The following is a 20,881-nucleotide window of genomic DNA, read 5'->3' as shown; positions in this document are numbered from 1 at the left end:
GCATTTATATAGCACCTTTAACGCAAAATGCCAAGATGCTTCACAGGAGCGATTATCAATCAAAATATTGATGTCGAGCCACGTTAAGGAGATATTAGGTCAGAAGCTCAAAAGCTCGGTGAAAAAGGGAGAAGCAGAGAGGTTTAGGAAGGGAGTTCCAGAGCTTATGGCAATGGCAGATGAATGGTGGAGCGAAGAGTGGAGGAGTGCAGAGTTCTCGGAGGAACGTAGGACTGGAGGAGGTGACAGAGTTAGGGAGAAGGGAGACCATGGAGGGGCAAGAGGATGAGAACTTTAAAGATGGAGGCGTTGGTGGACCAGTGCACCAATGTAAACTTAGCAAGAACCTGGAACCAAATACAAAAGGGATCACTGCAGCCTCACTCCCAAAACTGTATGGGTTCACCCCCAACACCCTGCCCTCACTGCACATTAAGTTGCTCTTTTTGTAACAGGGTGTGTGGGCACTCCAATCCCTCAGTGTTGACTCTGCACCAGTTGTGAGGGTGGGTCTGTCCAAGTTCTTGATCTGCCCCTGCCGTCCTTTTCTAGCTGCATCACCATTCAGGGAACTGGTCACCAACCCCACCCGGGTTTCTCGGCCCACAAGACTAATTTTCATGCACGAGGCCCAGTAGCCAGTGTAGGTACATAGGATGCTGCAGACTAACCTTGATCAATTATTCTTGTCTTCCACAGTGGGTGAGAAGCCCAGCTTTAACCTTTACCCCCACTCTCCACAAATTAGCATCGTGAAACTAACTTCACACAGACTGTTAATGATGCCTGGGGTCCAACATTCAGAGTTGCTGTTCATCGATTGGTTGATGGGGATTCCACTTGACGGTTTCAAGTCAGGTCGCATCCCTTGATCCCACGTTATCCTAGCATTCGATACAAAACCTCACTCCAGGCCCTTTCTAGGCCAACACTGAATGAGCTGCTCCCTCAACAGAGACATTAAACCGTAGTCCCACCACCAAAGAGGGGCAGGGGGTTCTCCTAATGTCCTCGCCAATCTTCATCCCTCAACTAATAGCAAGTGAAATTCACGCCACACAGGTGCCAGGCAATGACAATCTCCAACAAGAGGGAATCTAACCATCTCCCCTTGATGTTCAATGGCATTACCATCACTGAATCCCCCAATATCCTGGGGGTTACCATTGACCAGAAAGGAACTGGACCAGCCACATAAATACTGTGGCTACAAGAGCAGATCAGAGACTGGGAATTCTGCGGCAAGTATCCCACCTCCTGACTCCCCAAAGCCTATCCACCATCTACACGGCACAAGTCAGGAGTGTGATGGAATATTCTCCACTTGCCTGGATGGGTGCAGCTCCAACAACACTCAAGAAGCTCAACACCATCCAGAACAAAGCAGCCCGCTTGATTGTTTGTGGATGGGGTGCCATTCACTCCCTCCACCACCGACGCAGTGTGTACCATCTACAAGATGCACTGCAGCAAAGCACCAAGGCTCCTTTGGCAGCACCTTCCAAACCAGTGACCTCTACCACCTGGAAGGACAAGGGCAGCAAATGCATGGGAACACCATCAAGTTCCCATCCAAGCCACACACCATCCTGACTTGGAACTATATCGCTGTTCCTTCACTGTCGCTGGGTCAAAATCCTGGAACTCCTTTCCTAACAGCACTGTGGATGTACCTACCCCACATGGACTGCAGTGGCTCAAGAAGGCAGCTCACCACCACCTTCTCAAAGGATGGGCAACAAATACTGGCCTTGCCAGTGATGCCCACACCCAAATATATTTTTTAGAAATCTGCCCAATGATTCATTTGCTGTTTACTGGGATCTTCCTGCAAACAGAATCACCTCCATTTTGCCTACATAATACCTCAAAGAAATGGCAGACGTGACAAAGCTGTATCTGAAAGTCTTCCTTAGCTCAATAACCAAAATGCAACTTAAGGTCACTGCTAAAAATCTGTTCTGTGATGGGCAATGATTGATCAAATCTTCCCCCAAATTCTGGAGCCCATCACCATGACAACCACATTCTGCTTTCAAACTGAAGTGAAGGCAACTGGGGGGGGGGGGGAAGGGGGACGGGACTGCCCTCATTCGGCCTGTTGAGGGCCATGTGCAGTCTGGCTATGTCGTGTGAAGCCATTGCCTCAGTTTTTGACGTGCGGATGCGCCAGTCTCCATACCTTCTTTATTGACGAGGTCGTCGTGGTTCTCCTGGAGGGCGTTGATCCATCGTGCTCGATCACTCCTGCATGAAAAGAAACAGCAGCAGTGCTCACGTTACTCTGTAACCTGAATGCACCAGTCAGATGGCAACGTGTTTCAGCCTCATCATTCTCTGTCTGCAGCCCTGACAAACGCCAGCGTCGTTAATCCCCAACCACCCCCCCCCGACCCCCACTCGCCCAAGGTCCCTGGCACCTCACCAGCCACAGATGGTCACCCAACCAAGACCTGGCATTTTCGCAACACATCTGACATCCAGCAGATGGCAGTGTCTGTCTAACATCCTGAAACCTCCCACAAGCAGAAGTTCCATTTGATCCCTTTCCCAATTATCATGGAGGAGACGTATTTATTTGTCTACAAAATGATATCGAAATGTTAACATATCGACAGGCTGTTAATTCCACAAACACCTGCCTCGCCACCAATAAAAGGGGACATAGATACAAGATAATCAGGCTGCTGATTGATTGTTACTGACGGAGTGGGGGTGGGGAGCAGGTTGAGATGGGGCGACAATGGGAACATTAAACCCCACCCCATACACGACCCCGCACGCTCTTAGAGCTGGGAACACCGAATTTATTCACATTATTCAATTTTATAGTGTTGGATTCTCGGCAGTGTTTCGTGGCCCATATTCCACGATTCCAGCCATTTCTGCTCCAAGAACCACAAACCGATGGTCATGACGATAAGTTGGGAACGATCTGACAACAGCGGTGGTCGTGAGTTCAAATTTCACCAAGGCAGCTTGCAAAATTGATCTTTTTTTAAAAATATGATGTGTGAGGTGGCTCCAGGAAAAAAAAAAGTGACCAGAAAAATGGACAATTGTCAGAAAAATATTCCTCAATGAAATCAACCAGCCGTCCCCCATGCCTGGTCTGTCCTGCAGACCACATCCATTCCCAGTGGCCACCCTCCCCCACGCCCAGTCAGGCCTGCATGAAGACTTCCGTCACTCACAAATATGTGGCTGACCCAATGCCCTCAGTGAAATGAGGAATGAGCACAAAGAGCAAATAAATAATAAATAGGAAAATCAGACAGAACTTTAGCAACAAGTCGATGAATATTTGGGATAAATCACCGAGGACGTGGGCAGCTCAAACATTTTTTTGGGGCTTCAGCGAGGAAATAACCAATTGTAGAAACTAAAGGGCTTGACAGTAATAGCATTTTTATAGAGGAGCTATGCCTCAGGGATAATGCGGACACTGGTCAGATAGACAAATTGTATTCTCCTGCCCCCCACTCCCGGACTGCATTACTGTGCGGTTACTTTGTTGAAAGGATCTGGTGTTACCAGCTTGGAGGGAGCAGCACTCACTGCCTCCCCTCGCCAACCGCAAAAAACCCACTCAGAACGTGGTCAGGTGAAGATTGTTCCCTCCCCTCTCCCAGTGGGGAGATATAACTACCCAACATGGCACGAAGCCACACAGTTTGCGGTTAGGACTCAGGCGGAGGCGGTGGATCTCAGCTGGCATGTTTGGGGTACCGGAATTGTCCTAAGCCTAGAGCACGGGGAGGGAAATATACCGGGACTCCTGGCCCTGAGTACTTTGCACTGACCTTGTCATAAAGTCAACCTGTAGACAGAGAGAGGGGACGATGCCCAGCACTGATCCCTGCTCTGATGCCCAGCACTGATCCCCGCTCTGATGCCCAGCACTGATGCCCAGTGTAGTTCATTAGGCTGTTTCAGCTCACATATGGAGAATGGGGATTTGATGGTCCATGTGACTGTACCCATGGTCAGCAGGAGTGGAAATTGTGGGGGAAGAGGGTGGGATTGGAGGAGGAAAGTGGGGCGAGGAGGGGAACAAGAGGAAAGTGAGGGGAGGGGGGGACAAGAGGAAAATGGGGGGAGGGGGAAGTGAGGGGGGAATCAAGAGGGAAGTGGGGGGATGGGGGTCAAGAGGAAAGTGGGTGAGGTGGGGACAGGAGGAAAGTGGGGGGCGTCAAGAGGAAAGTGGGGAGAAGGTGGGGTGGGGGGACACAGGAGGAAAGTGGGTGGGGAGATCCTTTTCAAAAATGCCAGTGTGGAGTTGCGCAGTCAGGTTCAGGCAATTAGTCGATTGTACTCACTGGGAGTCCGTGGCTAAGACGATTTGCTCCAGTTCACCGGCGCTGTTCCTTTTCATGATTATTTTTAAGAGGCAAGTGTTGGAGCCACTACGAGGGAGGGTTCCGCCACCTGCGGCCTTCCCTGGCGGAGAGTGGGGCAACTCGCTGCTCTCCAACGCCTCCACCTCCACTTGGTCCAGCTTGGCGTAGTCCTGCACCGTGTAACTCTCTTCACTGACAAGAAAGGACAGAACCATCAGCCTTCGGGGCAGTCACAGGTATCATTGAACCAGACGCAATATCTGACCTTCGACCCCTCTGACCCCCAAAACCCTGCAACGTTTACAGACGCAACAAGAGGTGACAACACATGGAGTCCTCCCACATTGGCTCATGGGAGAAGTCACATGATGCACCACACCCCTTCAATGCTCCCAGGTGCATGGAGTCATGTGACTTCCCCCTTCCCTCCCCCCCCCAGGTGCAAGGAGTATGTGTGGGGTGGGGGGAGGACAGACAGCCACATCCACTCACACTAATAGGGTGTAATATCCGAACTAGTGTTTGGATATCAATGGTCCCAAATTCTGCTTTACCCACATGCCATTTCTGGGAAAAAGTGCTCGTTGGTGCAGGTCTGAGGCATACAGGCTCTACGATCAATTTAGGGTCCAGCTGATCGACAGGAGAGGCACTAGAGTGGGTCCCAGTGCTGGTGGGCTACAGAGGGAAGCATCAGCCAGGACTAACTCTGGATTACTATCTAGTGACGTCCTGAGAGTCAGGACATCGGGTTTGGCTGTGACCCCAACTCGGCCCCTCGGCAAACACTTGCTCTCAGTCACTACACAAATACTGGGATTGAAGGAGAACCAGAAAGGAGGAGAGACCTTCGTTTCCTGGTAACAATCAGCACATCGTTGAAGAGGAAGAGGAAACAACTTTGCTTCCCAAACACTTTGCGAAAGATTCCGGATTCTTCCACAAACACAGTCAGCTCCCCACTTTTCTGCAGCCATCTTGAAGCAGAGATGAGAGGGAAACCCTAGAATACAAGAGAGAGTCAATAAAACAGTCTCTGGGCAGCGGGTGGTGGGTGAGAGGGAAGGAGGGAGCAGGGGAAGGAAGGAGGGAGAGGTGAGGTGAGGTGAGGGGGAATGGCTGGAGAGGGAGGGAAAGACAGTGACAGAAACACACACAGAAAAGAGACAGACAGGAAACAAGGTGAGGAGTGGGAAATAGACAAACCGCCAGAGAGTGAGAATAGTGGAACTGAGAGAAAAAGCAAAGTACAGGCAGACGGTGAAGGGGAGGATAACAATGAGCGAGCGAGCACGAGAGAGAAAACTTTCACACAAAATACAGGTAGAGACTGATCACAGCACAATACCTTGATCTTCCCGAAATCCAGCTGTGTCTGGATTGTGAACATCTGTTCTGTTCGCTCCATCTTCCGAGCTCCTTCATTGCAGGTCTTAACCAGCTAAAAATGAACAGAAAGCTGCTGGGTGCACAACAAACTGATCATTGGGGTTCAAAGGGTCAGGGTGCGGAGAAATTATGCTACCATAGTTACCGACAACACAGAGGGCAACAGGACTAGCTGGAGTAGCAACCAACACTGACCAAAAGCTTCAAAATAGCTAAGAACTCAAGAAACAGGCCTGAAAGTAGGCCAATAGGAAGGGGTTAAAGTTCAGGAGGGCGTAGGCCCATCAGAATGCATGCTGCAGGTGTCCCCAATGTTCCATCGCCTGTCTCATAAGAGACGGTGGCAAAGAAAGGACACCAGTGAACTAGGTGGGGTTTTTATGACAATGTGACTGTTTCAGTCACTTTTACTGACACCGGCTTTTTATTACCAGATTTTAAAACTGAATTCAAATTCTCACACTGCCCTGGTGAGATTTGAACTCACGTTCTCTGGATTGTTCTTCCTGTAACACAGCAAGAAATCCACCAGAGGGCAGACCGTGCACACACAAGAAGTCTCAAACCCAGGTAAACCGGGCCAGCACTGCATCAGACATAAAGGTGACGAGGAGAAGAGGGGATTTCAGACTGTTCTCTCTCCCCTATTTAGACAATCATCGCCCGCAGTCCCCCATCCCCAATACAGAGACATTGTTCTCCTCTCCCCACCCCCACTCTGAGACAGAATACAAGGCACAGAGAGAAAAAGCGCGCAAGAGCACAGGAGAGAAAGCGAAAGAAAGCTCTGCATTTATATAGCATCTTCCATGACCTCAGTACATTCCAAAGCACCTCACAGCTGATTGCAACATTTCAAGAAGTATCCAATGTAAGAAATGCAGCCAATTTGTGCACAGCAAGCTCCCACAAACAGCAATGAGATAATGTCCAGATAATCTGTTTTAAGTGTTGGTTGAGGGATAAATGTTGTGAGAACTCCTCTACACTTCTTCAAATAGTGCTGTGGGATCTTTCACTTCCACCCAAGACAGCAGATGAGGCCTCAGTATAACGTTTCTGCCAAAAGACGGCAACTCCTACAGTGCAGCACCCCCTCAATACTGCACTGAAGAGCCACACAGATACAGAGACACACACACACACATACATGGGTACCAGGGTTGTGATGCTCATCCAACAGCTGGTATCTGGTCAAGGAATGTGAGTGAGATATAAGAAAAGCCCGTCAGGCTAAAGCAAGATTCAGCCCTCAGATGACCTCAGGATTGAGAGAGGACGGAGAGCTGTTGAGGGGAAAAGCAGTGATTGGCAGAATGTACATGAGCTGTGGCAGGAGATCTGATGAAGTGTTGTCCTTTCCTTGCTCTGTCCTGCCTGTACTGAGGAACACTGGTTGGCCAACATTCCAACTGTACAGAGGTAGGTGGGAGCTATCTAGCCTGTACCTTACTGATGGCTTTCAACGCCCGGGTGGCTGCATCGTACTCCTTTTGAAGACGATTGGTTTTCTGACAAATAGTCTGAAAGACAAATGAGAGGGGATTAGTGTGAAAACACAGCAATGTTAAAAGAGAAGGCACAGAAGCCACATCAGACAGGTGGCAGCCTGGCTTTGGGTGTCAGCCAACTCTGGGCCCTCTTGGAGCAATAACATTGGTTCTAGGTTTCTCTTTCGAAAGAGTCAAGCACGCTCTGTTCCTATTTTTGATTGTGTGTCTCTCTCTCTTTCTCCCTAACTACCCAGGAATCAGGACTCGGAGTCCTGATCACACCTCACTAACTTACACTTCCAATCAAAAGAATGATGGTTTTGCCCCCGGCAACTTTGCAAACCAACAGCTTCCCTGTGCAGGGAAAGGACTAGACTACAGGAAGGAAGGTGGGGCGGGGGGGGAGGGGGAGAGGGGGTGGGTGGTGCTGGGTGGAGGGAGGTCACTGCACAGCGAGCGGTCTCTGTCTGGCTGAATTTACACGGCACAGTGAATGTTGATGGCAGTAATGGCGGGACCTGTTTGCCAGGAACTGCAAACCCAGAGGCCAAAAGCTCCATTCATGTGGGACTATTGCTTACCCAGACTGCAATGTCATTCCAACATCACCATCCCATTGGTTGCTTTGTAATGACTCTCTAGTGCTGGTCCTCCTAAAAGTGAATTGAATAAAGCATTCCCGCACACACAGTCAACAAAACAAGTTCATTCACATTCTTTTTGTATGGATGGAAGTTTCCGTAAACTGTTGCTGGAATTGGGGACGATTCTCTGCTGCTTTCCACTTTCATTTCTATCAATGTTTTAACCCTGATGAATGATACAAGGGAGGAACAGATGGAGAGACCAAGACCTCACATCTTCCACATGTCTCAGAAACATCCCAAAGTGCCTCCACATCCACTGCATTATCTTGAAGAACATGGACCTAAATGCAAGTAAATGTGTCAGCTGATCTATGCAGAGTAAGATCCCACAAACAGCGTTAAGGTGGGTGACCTGTTAATGTGTTTTTGGTGGTGTTGGTTGAGGGAGAAATGTTATGCCCTGGGATCTGAGTGAAGGAACAGGGTCCTGTTAAGGAATAAAATGCACATTCCACTCCAGCCTTACATGATGCAGTGAAATCCACTGGTCTCTTACAATGTAAATCCCAACACAGCTGCACAATCTACCCTTTTCTAACAGTAACAGTAACCCCTTCACATCTCAGAACATGCTATATGCAGGGAGCCCTCTTGCACCCTGTTTAGTATTATATGGACATGTTGAGGGGGTTAGATCAAGCAAACTGGGAGGAAGCTTATGTGCAGCATAAACACCAGTAGGGGGACCTATTGTGTCGAATGGCCCATTTCTGTGCTGCAAATACAACGTAATTCTACCGGTAATAGTATTCGGTACTTAACGTATGCTTGGAATGAGATTGGGTTCATTCAGCCCATCAAGCTCCTTCCCCAGTTCATGAGCAATCTGCTCCATCCCATACTGGGCCAAGCCCATTTAAATTGCAGAGCAAGAATTCTGCAGAGGTTCTATCTGATTCATCTACACATGACACATCTCCGTCAGGCAGGCCTGAACTTTTACTGCTCTCAGCAGTTTGGCAGCCATTCTCGATCCCCTTCCCCACTCTCCCCAGCCCCTTCCCATTCAGGAGATGTCAGCCTTCAGACACCATGAGGTTTTATCATCAATAACCCACCAGCCAGTGATCCCACACAAACCAGATAGAGCGTTGCCAGGCAACCTACATCCATGAGGAGTGGTAGTCGGGTCACCCTCTGCATGGGCAGAATCAGGAAGGAGATGATGGGCAGACCTCCACATTCCGGTTTGCTCTGAATCCGCTGCAGGGTCTCCTTGAACTGTGTGTTTGAATTGCTGCGAGAGGCAAAAGAAGATCGTTAACCAATTTCTGGGGGCAGTGACCCACTAACAGAGCCTAGCTGGCTAGGCCCAGTCTTCACTGTCAGTCCCATGATGTTTGACTTGGCAACGTTCAAAAGTTTCAAAGCCTCAGACAGTCCGAATCACTGTACTTACAGTAACTTCTGAAGTGTTCTTTGCTGGTAGATTTCATTTGAGCAGTAGATAACGTAAGCACCGAAACAGTTTGATGTGTGATATTCCACGATGTCACTGATATCCTGGATGACTGGGTCTTGCTTGTGCCGCGTCTCAAGGTCATCAAAAAACCTAAAGAAAAGCACAGAATAATTTTAACAAAAACAGAGGTGATTTCTTGCTGGTTCTTCCTGAACTACATCTGGATATTTTCTTCCCAATCTGCAAACTTCTCTCACCAACAGCAATGGATCAATAACTGAGCTCAGGATATTACAGGAACTGAACTCATGCACCGGCCAATTTGAAGCGAGGGCCAACTCAGCAGCTGCTGTCATTACCAAGAGCTTTGCACCAACAACTTGCATTTATATAGCATCTTCAGCATAGTAAACTGTTCCAAGGTGCTTCACAGGAACGGAAGCAAACAAAATCCGGCACCGATAAACAAGATATTACAACAAGTAGCCAAAAGCTTGGTCAAGCAGCTACAGCAGTCCAGAGGGGTCGTGGGAGAATTTCAGAGCTTAGGGCTTGGGCAGCTGAAGGCATGGCTGCTACTAGTGGGGATACACAAGAAGCTGGGCGTGGGGAGCGGGGGAAGCACAGAGACCTCAGGGGGCTGGAGGTGGTTACAGAGATAGGGAAAGGTGAGGCCAGGGAGGGATTTGAACAAGAGGATATGAAATTTTAATCTGAGGCATTCGGGGACCAGGAGCCAATGTGGGTCAGTGAGCATCATCTGATTTATTCTGAACAGCCCCATGGGGAATCCACAGCACAGAATAAACAGGCAGCACCCAATCGAGAGATAAACACAAACAAATTCACAATTGCAGCCTTTGTCTCCGATTCCAACATCCTGCCATTATCAGTTAAGGGAGACAAGAGCCCCATCCATATAAACCCAGGAGGCACACTTGCAGTCTGCCCAGATAAATACTAAAGTCTAATCAGTCACACTGACCTGTAATTCATGCATCACTGGAAGACAGCTGAAACTAGACCCATTTCACTCATTGGCTTTTCAACACACAGGCTAATAAAATATAAACCCAGCAACCATCACAGCAATGCTGTGCTCCCAGTGATCTCAGTGAACATACACATCAATCTGTGCAAGGAGACAATTTACCATCAGCACACTGCCCCTTTAAATAGAAATCTGGCAATTTACCATCAGCACACTGCCCCTTTAAATAGAAATCTGGCAATTTACCATCAGCACACTGCCCCTTTAAATAGATCTCTTGGTTAAAAGTTATACTGACGGCACCCTGTTCAAATCTAGGGAAACAGCTCATCTGTTCAGACTACAGGGATGGTAATTTTACGTGTGTAACGTCACTTTAATTTAACAAGTGGGCACAAAGATACTGCAACCCCTAACATTGTGCAGAGAAGCCCAGAATCTCTGTGTTCATTATCTTCTTCACCCTGTCGGCTCTTCCAGTGCTTCCCAGCTACTGAACAAAAGTTTGCAGAGAGTGACCTTTGTCCCCCATAACTGAGGAATTGGATTGTGTTCCTTGTCCTAGTTAATATTTACCCCACTTGCAGCAATTTAGCTTTAATGCTTTTGCCCCTGCACCACATCCACCCCCAATACACGCTTCTCTATCAAATTCTCTGAAATTAGTGGATGCCACAAAAACCAGAGGTTAATGCCTCTCACAATATTATACACTAACCAACAGCAACGTCAAAGCACCAAGAGCCAGCTGTGGCTCAGTCAGTAGCACGTTCATCTTGGAGTCAGAAGGTTGTGGTTTCTGTAATGAGAAGGCAATGACACAACAATTTCAAGCCTCACTTCAGGGAATTGAGCACAAAATCTAGTGGGCACTCAGTGTGGTGCTGCGGGAGAGCTGCATGGCCAGAGGTGCTGTCCTATTTGAGCAATTTGAGCTTCTGACTCCACAACTTTTCTGTCACCAAGACCTCCTACTTCCATCTCGATGACATCACTGTTCCTGCCTCAACCCATCTACTGTTGAAACCCTCACCCATGCCTTTGTTACCTCCAAATTCAACTATTCCAGCACTCTCCTAGCTGACCTCTCACCTCCCACCCTCCATACGCTTGAACTTATCCAAAATTTTGCTGCCTCTATTTTAACACGCACCAAGTCCTGTTCATCCTCCCCCCACTGTGCTCACTGTCCAATGGTAGCTCCCAATCCAATAATGCCTCCATTTTAAAATTCTAAACTTGTGTTCAAATCCCTCCCTGGCCTCACCCCTGTTTATCTCTGTAACCCCCTCCAGCCCACCGAGATCTCTGCATTCCTCTAATTCTGGCCTCTTGCACATCCCTGATTTCCATCACTGCACCATTGGCAGCATTGCCTTCAGCTGCCCGGGCCCTAAACTCTGGAATTCCCTCCCTAAACCACCCCACCTCTGTCCCATCTTTTAAGAAACTACTTAAAATCTACCTCTTTGATCAAGCTTTCGGCCATCTGCCCTAATATCTTCTCATGCGGCTCAGTGTCGAATTTTGTGCGATAATGCTTCTGTGAAATGCTTTGGGACATTTTACTACATTAAAGCTGCTATACAAATGCAAGTCGTTGTTGTTAGAACATGCCGACAGGAGTGGACAGCGGGTGAGGACCGTGGGTGAGGACAGTATTGTGTCTGGCAATGAGGCCCCACCCACAAGGACTGGAGTTTATTTGTAGAGGAATAGAATACAAAAGCAGGGAGGTAATGCTACATTTATATAGAACCTTGGTTAGACCACACTTATGCAATACTGGCCTTCATAATTACAAAAAGGATATTGAATTACTGGAGAATGTACAGAAGTGATTTACAAGGAGGTCATCAGAATTGGGATAAAAAGACTTGCATTTATATGGCGCCTTACACCACCTCAGGATGTCTCAGAGTTTACAGCCAATGCAGTACTTGCTCTTTTTGAAGAGCAGTCACTGCTGTAATGTCGGATCCAAGTGTCGTAAGGGATTGAGATTCTCCTCTGGAAACGAGAGGAGCAGGAGAAAAGCTGTCTTGAAAGTTAGGAGGGGATTCGATCGGGTGGACGTGGAGAAATTGTTTCTGCTTGTGGCATAAATGCAAGATAGTAACAGATCAAATAAAGAATTCAGGAGGAATTTCTTTACGCAGTGTGTAATGAGAATATGGAACTTGTTGTGATATTGTGGTTGAGGTTAACTGTATTAATGTACTTAAGAAGAGGCTTAACGAGTACATGAGGGAGAAGGGAATAGAGGGATATGGATGGCAGGGTGATTAGAGTGGGAAGAGACTCGTGTGGAGCACAAACACCAGCACAGACCTGCTGGCCCTGTTTCTCTGATGCGGGCTCTGTGTAATTCTAAACAACTCACTGTCCTGACTCTCAGATAAAGAGGGACTGAAGTGTGAAAGGGCAGCTGCCAGTGTTGCACTCTGCACCGAGGCAAGAGTCAGCACCTTCAGGAAGAGAGAGAAAACACTGCTCAGAACATTCACAGGCGACACTAATCCCAAGCGAAACCACGCTCGTGAAACCCAGTTTGTCGGCTTTCCAGAGTTTAGTCAGTGCTCCAGGCCAACATTGTAACCCGATCCTGGTAAACCAGCGATACTGTGTCTCCTGTAGGTCAGACTCGCAATGTTCCTGGACACATATGGTTGTCTCATGGACGGGTTGCCACACTACCCCCACAATCAAGCTCCTTGCTCATTGTTTCAGGGAAATTCCTGATCTGCCTGTTGGAAGCAGAGAAAATAAAAGCAGCTTTTCTCGGCAAGCAACCTGCGAACATTCAAGTCCTGGCCTGTCTCCAACTCGCACTGGAGACAGCCATGTAAAGCAGCTTGGGTGGTGCCTTTGTTCCAACATGCCTGGTTCAACTACTGGTGGCAGCACAATTCGTCCGGCTTTCACCACACACACCCCCACAACCCCCCCCCCACCCACCCACCCACCCCAAAACAAGGCCGTATCGCACAGTCCAAACTGGCAACAACTACTTGCATTTATAGAATTGAAAAGTAGGGAAGTTCTGCAAAATCTGTATCATAGCTTGTTAAGGCCATACTTAAAGAGTACTGCATGCAGTACTGGTCACCATTTTATAGAAAGGATACAGAGGCACCAGAGAGGACAAAGAGAAGATTTACAAGGATGATGCTAGAAATGCGAATGGATACATTTCAGCAAAGGATTGACAGGCAGGGTTTTCTCCTGAAAAAAGGTTGAGAGGGTGACCCAATAGGTCTTTAAAACTATGAGAAGTTTTTATAGAGTCGATACATAGGGAATTTTTTTTTTAATTCATTCATGGGATTTGGGCGTCACTGGCCAGGCCAGCATTTATTGTCCATCCCTAATTGCCCTTGAGAAGGTGGTGGTGAGCTGCCTTCTTGAACCGCTGCAGTCCATGTGGGGTAGGTACACCCACAGTGCTGTTAGGAAGGGAGTTCCAGGATTTTGACCTCGCGACAGTGAAGGAACAGCGATATAGTTCCAAGTCAGGATGGTGTAGGACTTGGATGGCAACTTGCAGGTGGTAGTGTTCCCATGCATCTGCTGCCCTTGTCCTTCTAGTTGGTAGAGGTCGCGGGTTTGGAAGGTGCTGTTGAAGGAGCCGTGGTGCGTTACTGCAGTGCATCTTGTAGGTGGTACACACTGCTGCCACTGTGCGTCGGCGGTGGAGGGAGTGAATGTTTGTAGATGGGGTGTCAATCAAGCGGGCTGCTTTGTCCTCGATGGTGTCAAGCATCTTAAGTGTTGTTGGAGCTGCACCCATCCAGGCAAGTGGAGAGTATTCCATCACACTCCTGACTTGTGCCTTGTAGATGGTGGACAGGCTTTGGGGAGTCAGGAGGTAAGTTACTCGTCACAGGATTCCTAGCCTCTGACCTGCTCTTGTAGCCACGGTATTTATATGGCTACTCCAGCTCAGTTTCTAAATATTTCGACTTGTGGGGAAGAGCATAACAGGAGACCATCAAAATAAGACAGTCACCAAGAAATCAACAGAGAATTCAGAAGAAACTCCTTTGCCCAGAGAGTGGTGAGATTGTGGAACACGCCACTACAGGGAGTGGTTGAAGAGTATCGATGCATTTAAGGGGAAGCTAGACAAGCCTATGAGGGAGAAGGGAATAGAGGGTTATACTGATAGATTTAGATGAGTGAAGCATAAACGCCTGCATGGACTGGTTGGGCTGAATGGCCTGTATCTGTGTGGTGAATCATATATAAAGCTATGTATATAGTGCCTTTAACATAGTAAAATGCCCCAAGGACAGTAGAGTCACTTATGGCACAGAAAGAGGCCATTCAGCCAGCTCGCCACAGAACTACCAGTCAGTCCCACTCCTCCACTCGATCCCCATAGCCCTGCAGGTAATAACAAAATTTGACACTGAGCCATATAGGGAGAATGAGAGGTTTAGGAGGTGAATTCCAGGCAGCTGAAGGCACGGCTGCCAATGGAGGAGTGATTAAAACAGGGAATGCAGAAGAGGCCAGATAGAGGACTGCAGAGATCTCAGGGTTGTGGAGCTGGAGGAGGTTACAGAAATAGGGAGGGGGAGACCATGAAGGGATTTGAAAACAAGGATGAGGATTTTAAAACTGAGGCAACTGAACCAATATAGATCAGCGTGCAGAGGAGGGGGTGATAGGTGAATGGGACATGGTGAAGGTTAGGATACGGACAGCAGAGTTTTGGATAAGCTCAAGTACATGGAGAATGGAAGGCGGGAGGCCAGTTTGGAGAGCATTGGAATAGTCAAGTTAAAGGCTAATGTCAACGCTGACACAAATGGCAAACCAAACAGTGGGATTTCCAGGAGTCGATTGTCATTCTCAGGGTGAATATTGGCACTGCTATGTCAGCCAATGAGTTGAAGGCTGGGCAGAGGAAACATTGAGTCCCTGAACACATGACCAAAACTACAGCAAAATCTCCCGATAAAAGCGGGTTTATTTCTCCAGAAAAATGCATTGAGCAGAGGGTAGTTACATACCAACTATGCATGTAAAATCAAACCCAGTCACATCCAGCATTGCAGTCTCCAGGCATGATCGATGGGGGAATTACCCAATCATCTTCATTCTGGCCGGGACTCTTGGGGTAACTATATAACCTATCATATTCTTCCATTTTTTTTTTTTAAAGTGACTTTCTCTCTTGTAAAATGTTGACTCCTGCTTGGGACAGTTCCACTGATTCCAGCTGTCCAATGGCACCTTGGTCAGGGTCCCACATTCATGTGCAACGCACTCTAGACATGGAGTGATGATGGAATATTGAACTGAGGTGGGCATCACAACCCTCACCTTCACCCAGCAAACCCTGGTTGGCCTTACTGGAATGATGCAACTGGCTTATGGATGGGGACGGGGGCTGGAAAAATCAGCTCCTGAGCATCATCTAGTGAGCCCCTGTTGTGAATTGCCCATGCGAGCAGGAATTCCCAATTTCTGTGATGCCCCAGCAGTTAAATAGCTCGCTCACTGTTGAGGTTACTCAAAGTATCGGGGGTCCTGGGGCCAGTGCATTGTACCCCAGCATGAGTCAGCAGGTTCTGCAGAGTAGGATAGGAGAACAAAAAGGCCAATTTAACAAGTTACACTGGAATGACTGAGTCACAAATCAGATCTTCCACATCATTTCCTTCATTACAACAGCGACAACTCTTCAAAAGTACCTCATTGGCTGGAAAGTTCTCTGGATATGCTGAGATTATTAAAAGTGCGATAGAAATGCAAGCTTTTTTTTTTACTGAAGCTGCTGATGGGTTAACCGAGTTCACACGCAGGGTAATAACTGAGCGTCTCAACCACCAGCTACAGGTTGGGATTATGTGAAGGGCCGTGCGCTTGGAGCTTGTAGAGAGAAAGTGTGCGCCACACAAGACCCATCAGAACAGCACAGGAGACTCATCCTCTCCTTTCACTTCCACCTCCACCTCTGTCATCCTCTTCCCATCCACCCCACCGGTACCCTCCTCTCCACCTCACCCCATCCCCTTCCTCTGACCCTTCCCCTCCACTATGCCTCCCTCCCACCTACCCCCCAACTCTTTCCCCACTTCCCTCTGCACCCCCTCCTACCTCTGACTGGCCTCTTGAACGTCACAGATGTTGGAGAAGAGATGGTGGTGTTCAGTGGTGGTTATGGTCATCTGCAGTTCTTTTGAGTTCTTGAACATTTTGATTAGGACATTCAGACTGTGCTGGTAGGAGTACTCTGATACAAGGATCTCAAAGATGGCCTGTAGAAAGGAAAAGAATGAAGAGGGAACACAATTTCTCTTCAGTAATGAGCCCACTCCTGTAGGGCACAGCTTGGTGCCTTCCTCAGTGGCCTTTCTTCCTGTGTAAGTCCAGACTGAGAATACTCGGTGGATATTCAACCCTAGAGAGCCTCACATTTGAGAGCAATCAAGCTTTCACCCAAAATCCACATATTTCCCAGTAGGAGTGACTGGGCAGCAATCAGCGACACTGTGCCTGGCACATATTTTATTCTCTGAGACTCTGTGTTTCAGGCACTCAGTGAAAGCATCAAATGCTCGGTAGAGTTACGCTCCCTCGAATCTGCCCCAACAATGTCCCATAACACTGACTATTTCTAGAGGGATAGAATTGAAAAGTAGAGAAGTTAAGTTAAAATTGTACCGAACCTTTGATAGATCACATAGCACATTGTGCACAGTACTGCTCTTTACATTACAAAGGATATCGAAGCACTGGAGAAGGTGCAAACAATTTACAAGAATGAGACCAAAATTGAAAATTTCTACCTTTCAGGAAAGATTGAACTAGCTGGGGCTCTTTTCACTAGAAAAGGAATAGCTTGAAGTGTGGCCTGATCTTTAAAATTATGAAAGGATTTGATATGGTAGACAAGGATAATATGTTTCCACTTGTGGGGAATTTAAAGCTAGAGCAGATTCCGAAAGGGAATTCAGGAGAATCTTCTTTATCCAGAAAATGGTTAGAATGTGGAACTCGCTACCACAGGGAGTAGTTGAGGCGAATAGCAGAGATGTATTTAGGGGGAGCTGGATAAATAGGAGGGAGACACAGTGGCGCAGTGGTTAGCACCGCAGCCTCACAGCTCCAGCGACCCGGGTTCAGTTCTGGCCTGTGCAGAGTTTGCAAGTTCTCCCTGTGACCGCGTGGGTTTCTGCCGGGTGCTCCGGTTTCCTCCCACAGCCAAAGACTTGCAGGTTGATAGGTAAATTGGCCATTGTAAATTGCCCCTAGTGTAGGTAGGAGAATTGAGGGAAGGTGGGGATGTGGTAGGGAATACGGGATTAATGTAGGATTAGTATAAATGGGTGGTTGTTGGTCAGCACAGACTCGGTGGGCCGAAGGGCCTGTTTCAGTGCTGTATCTCTCTATGACGCTAGAAAGGACTAGGATATGCTGATAGGGTTTGATGATGTGTGGAAGGAATGCCAGCATAGACCTGTTGGGTTGAATGGCCTGTTTCTGTGCTGTACATTCTATGTAATAACAGAAAAGTACCCTCTACAGACCAGCTGTCTCAGGCAACTGACAATCTAACCCAGAGCAGTCGAAGCTAATTGTAGCTCAGCCCCAGTTGACAGGAGCTAACCATGACCTTCTGCTGTTCCTGGTTTCGTTTTACCCACCAGACTATCAGCAGAACTCTCACTTTTAAATTGCAATAAATGTAGCTGTGAGCAGAATTCTGATATTGTACCACAAAGTCCCGCAGACAACTCATCATCTACTGAACAAACTGTTCACTCGGAACCTCCAACCACTTACAAGCAACAGGCCTTTAAAAACCAAAATCAATGCCAACATCAAACTACTTCTTATAATATCTTGCTCTTGTCTCTTCCTTTTTCCAGCTTTAGCAGTGTCCTGCACCGGGCCCTGGCTCTTCACCCTGGATACATCCTGCACTGGGCCCTGGCTCTTCACTCTGGATACATCCTACACTGGGCCCTGGCTCTTCACTCTGGATACATCCTGCACTGGGCCCTGGCTCTTCACTCTGGATACATCCTGCACTGGGCCCTGGCTCTTCACCCTGGATACATCCTGCCCTGTCGGCCCTTGTTCTTCACCCTGGATACATCCTGCACTGTGGGCCCTGGTTCTTCACCCTGGATACATCCTGCACTGTGGGCCCTGGCTCTTCACCCTGGATACATCCTGCACTGTGGGCCCTGGCTCTTCACCCTGGATACATCCTGCACTGTGGGCCCTGGCTCTTCACCCTGGATACATCCTGCACTGTGGGCCCTGGCTCTTCACCCTGGATACATCCTGCCCTGTCGGCCCTGGCTCTTCACTCTGGATACATCCTGCCCTGTCGGCCCTGGCTCTTCACTCTGGATACATCCTGCCCTGTCGGCCCTGGCTCTTCACTCTGGATACATCCTGCCCTGTCGGCCCTGGCTCTTCACTCTGGATACATCCTGCCCTGTCGGCCCTGGCTCTTCACTCTGGATACATCCTGCCCTGTTGGCCCTGGCTCTTCACTCTGGATACATCCTGCACTGTGGGCCCTGGTTCATCACCCTGGATATATCCTGCACTGTGGGCCCTGGTTCTTCACTCTGGATACATCCTGCACTGTGGGCCCTGGCTCTTCACTCTGGATACACCCTGCACTGTGGGCCCTGGTTCATCACCCTGGATACATCCTGCACTGTGGTCTCTGGCTCTTCACTCTGGATACATCCTGCCCTGTTGGCCCTGGTTCTTCACCCTGGATACATCCTGCATTGTGGGCCCTGGTTCTTCACTCTGGATACATCCAGCACTGGGCCCTGGTTCTTCACTCTGGATACATCCTGCATTGTGGATTCTGGCTTCTTACCCTGGATACATCCTGCACTGTGGGCCCTGGTTCTTCACTCTGGATACATCCAGCACTGGGCCCTGGTTCTTCACTCTGGATACATCCTGCACTGTGGGCCCTGGTTCTTCACTCTGGATACATCCTGCATTGTGGGCCCTGGCTTCTTACCCTGGATACATCCTGCACTGTGGGCCCTGGTTCTTCACTCTGGATACATCCAACACTGGGCCCTGGTTCTTCACTCTGGATACATCCTGCATTGTGGGTCCTGGCTTCTTACCCTGGATACATCCTGCACTGTGGGCCCTGGTTCTTCACTCTGGATACATCCAGCACTGGGCCCTGGTTCTTCACTCTGGATACATCCTGCATTGTGGGCCCTGGCTTCTTACCCTGGATACATCCTGCACTGTGGGCCCTGGTTCTTCACTCTGGATACATCCAGCACTGGGCCCTGGTTCTTCACTCTGGATACATCCTGCATTGTGGGTCCTGGCTTCTTACCCTGGATACATCCTGCATTGTGGGCCCTGGTTCTTCACTCTGGATACATCCAGCACTGGGCCCTGGTTCTTCACTCTGGATACATCCTGCATTGTGGGTCCTGGCTTCTTACCCTGGATACATCCTGCACTGTGGGCCCTGGTTCTTCACTCTGGATACATCCAGCACTGGGCCCTGGTTCTTCACTCTGGATACATCCTGCACTGTGGGCCCTGGTTCTTCACTCTGGATACATCCAGCACTGGGCCCTGGTTCTTCACTCTGGATACATCCTGCATTGTGGGTCCTGGCTTCTTACCCTGGATACATCCTGCACTGTGGGCCCTGGTTCTTCACTCTGGATACATCCAGCACTGGGTCCTGGCTTCTTACCCTGGATACATCCTGCACTGTGGGCCCTGGTTCTTCACTCTGGATACATCCTGCACTGTGGGTCCTGGCTCTTCACCCTGGATACATCCTGCATTGTGGGCCCTGGCTTCTTACCCTGGATACATCCTGCATTGTGGGCCCTGGTTTCTTACCCTGGATACTTCCTGCCCTGTGGGCCCTGGATCATCACCCTGGATACATTCTGCACTGTGGGCCTTGGCTTTTTACTCTGGATACATCCTGCCCTGTGGGCCCTGGATCATCACCCTGGATACATTCTGCACTGTGGGCCTTGGCTTTTTACTCTGGATACATCCTGCACTGTGGGCCTTGGCTTTTTACTCTGGATACATCCTGCACTGTGGGCCCTGGCCTTTTACTCTGGATACATCCTGCACTGTGGGCCCTGGCTTTTCACTCTGGATACACCCTGCACTGTGGGCTCTCTGTTCTTCACAATAAAATATGATGTGTTTCTGACCTCCATGGCCTTTACCCTCCAACCTATTTCCCAGAATGCCTTCCTGAGTTGCAGATTCCCTGATGTTCCATAACCCGATGTCCGTCTTTTCCGTACCTCTTGCCGCTTGCGTTCCTCAACAGACAGTTTCTGCAGAATCCCTTTCTCTAGTACCTGACAACAAGAAAGATCAGGCATCATTAAGCAGGTATCAGTAATATTATTTATTCCCTGCAATGCAGCACATTAGGGCTGCTCCAGCCCAATGGGTCAAAGATCAAAAGAAAGAACTTGTGTTTATATACTGTCTTTCACAATATCAGGATGTCCCAAACTGCTTTACAGCCAATGAATTACTTTTCAAGATCTTTCAGAATCTTTAAAATGGGTAGACAGGGCCTTGGTTTAACGTCTGATCGAAAAGATGGCACATCAGACTGT

The 20,881-nt window shown here is 48.6% G+C and overlaps 1 protein-coding gene across 1 annotated transcript in view; it reads right to left on the bottom strand.

Moving 5' to 3' along the window:
• Positions 1-20,881, bottom strand: part of arhgef16 (Rho guanine nucleotide exchange factor (GEF) 16) — a 58,706-nt gene that overhangs the window by 4,334 nt on the left and 33,491 nt on the right. The window contains exons 5-13 of the mRNA XM_068017147.1: positions 20,558-20,614; positions 16,371-16,531; positions 9,269-9,421; positions 8,977-9,106; positions 7,178-7,252; positions 5,689-5,781; positions 5,189-5,343; positions 4,320-4,532; positions 2,183-2,247 (exon numbers count right to left, since the gene is read on the bottom strand). Of these exons, the coding sequence (XP_067873248.1) occupies positions 2,183-2,247; positions 4,320-4,532; positions 5,189-5,343; positions 5,689-5,781; positions 7,178-7,252; positions 8,977-9,106; positions 9,269-9,421; positions 16,371-16,531; positions 20,558-20,614 (1,102 nt within the window). The remainder of the gene's footprint in view (positions 1-2,182; positions 2,248-4,319; positions 4,533-5,188; positions 5,344-5,688; positions 5,782-7,177; positions 7,253-8,976; positions 9,107-9,268; positions 9,422-16,370; positions 16,532-20,557; positions 20,615-20,881) is intronic.

The sequence above is a fragment of the Heterodontus francisci genome, chromosome 37 (genome assembly GCF_036365525.1).
Source record: "Heterodontus francisci isolate sHetFra1 chromosome 37, sHetFra1.hap1, whole genome shotgun sequence".
In the NCBI taxonomy this organism is placed as follows: domain Eukaryota; kingdom Metazoa; phylum Chordata; class Chondrichthyes; order Heterodontiformes; family Heterodontidae; genus Heterodontus; species Heterodontus francisci.
Note: the sequence above shows the minus strand (reverse complement) of the source record. Positions and strands in the feature narration are given on the sequence as shown.